General features: G+C 65.9%; 1 protein-coding gene across 1 annotated transcript in view; it reads left to right on the forward strand.

The window, feature by feature from the left end:
• The window catches only part of IRX3 (iroquois homeobox 3), a gene marked incomplete at its 3' end in the record, with an annotated part of 1,658 nt that extends 636 nt beyond the window's left edge, over nt 1-1,022 (forward strand). Inside the window, exon 3 of the mRNA XM_033517283.1 lies at nt 201-1,022. Coding sequence (XP_033373174.1) covers nt 201-1,022 — 822 coding nt within the window. The remainder of the gene's footprint in view (nt 1-200) is intronic.

A 1,022-nucleotide genomic window follows, 5' to 3' on the forward strand; every position in this document is an offset into this window, starting at 1 on the left:
TCCGCTTCTTTAGGTTCCCTTTCCAGGGCGGTTTTTTGTTCTTCCTCTGCGTGCTTGGTGGGTTATTCTGTTTATATATTTTCTTTGCTGCTCTCAGCTGGTGTGGCAGTCTGGGTTACTCTTGGTTTGGTTTACCCCCCTACCCCACCAAGGGCGAGAAGATCATGCTGGCCATCATCACCAAGATGACCCTCACCCAGGTCTCCACCTGGTTCGCCAACGCGCGGCGGCGGCTCAAGAAGGAGAACAAAATGACCTGGGCTCCCCGCAGCAGGACGGACGAGGAGGGCAACTCCTACGGGAGCGACCACGAGGGGGAAGAGGACAAGAGGGAGGACGAGGAGGAGATCGACCTCGAGAACATCGACACCGAGAACATCGAAAGCAACAAGGACGAGCTGGAGGACGATCTACAGGACGCCGACCTCCTGCACTCTGACTCCAAGACGGACTCGGAGGGATCCGAAGGCTTTGAGGACCTGCCCGGCTCCGAGGAGCGCTACGACAAGGCCTCCGAAGGGGAGCAGCACCACCTCCGCCACCACCACCTGCACCACCACCACCACCATCACCACCACCACAAGTGCGAGCTGCCCGCCACGGCCGCACCCGTCGGCCCGGAGCCCCTCAAGCCGCCGCTCCCGCCGCCGCCGCCCCACCTCTCTCCCCCTTCCTCTGCCTCTTCCTCCACCGCATCCTCCCCGACGGACGGCGCTTTGGCCGGCGCTTTGCCGAAACCCAAGATCTGGTCGCTGGCCGAGACGGCCACCAGCCCGGACAACCCCCGCAAGTCTCCTGGCGGCGGCTCTCCGCCGGCGGCCGCCCCCCAGCCGCTGCCGCTGCCCACCCCGCCACCCCACAGACTCGTCTCCTCCTGCCCCCTGGGCAAGTTCCCCAACTGGACCAACCGCGCATTCCCGGCCCACCACCACCACCACCACCCCCCGCACCCGCTGGCCTTACTGAACACTCCCCACCTGCTGGGGCTGGGGGCCGCCTCCGCCGCCCCCCCCGCCGCCGCC

This window comes from Parus major, chromosome 11 (assembly GCF_001522545.3).
Source record: "Parus major isolate Abel chromosome 11, Parus_major1.1, whole genome shotgun sequence".
NCBI classification, from domain to species: Eukaryota; Metazoa; Chordata; class Aves; order Passeriformes; family Paridae; genus Parus; species Parus major.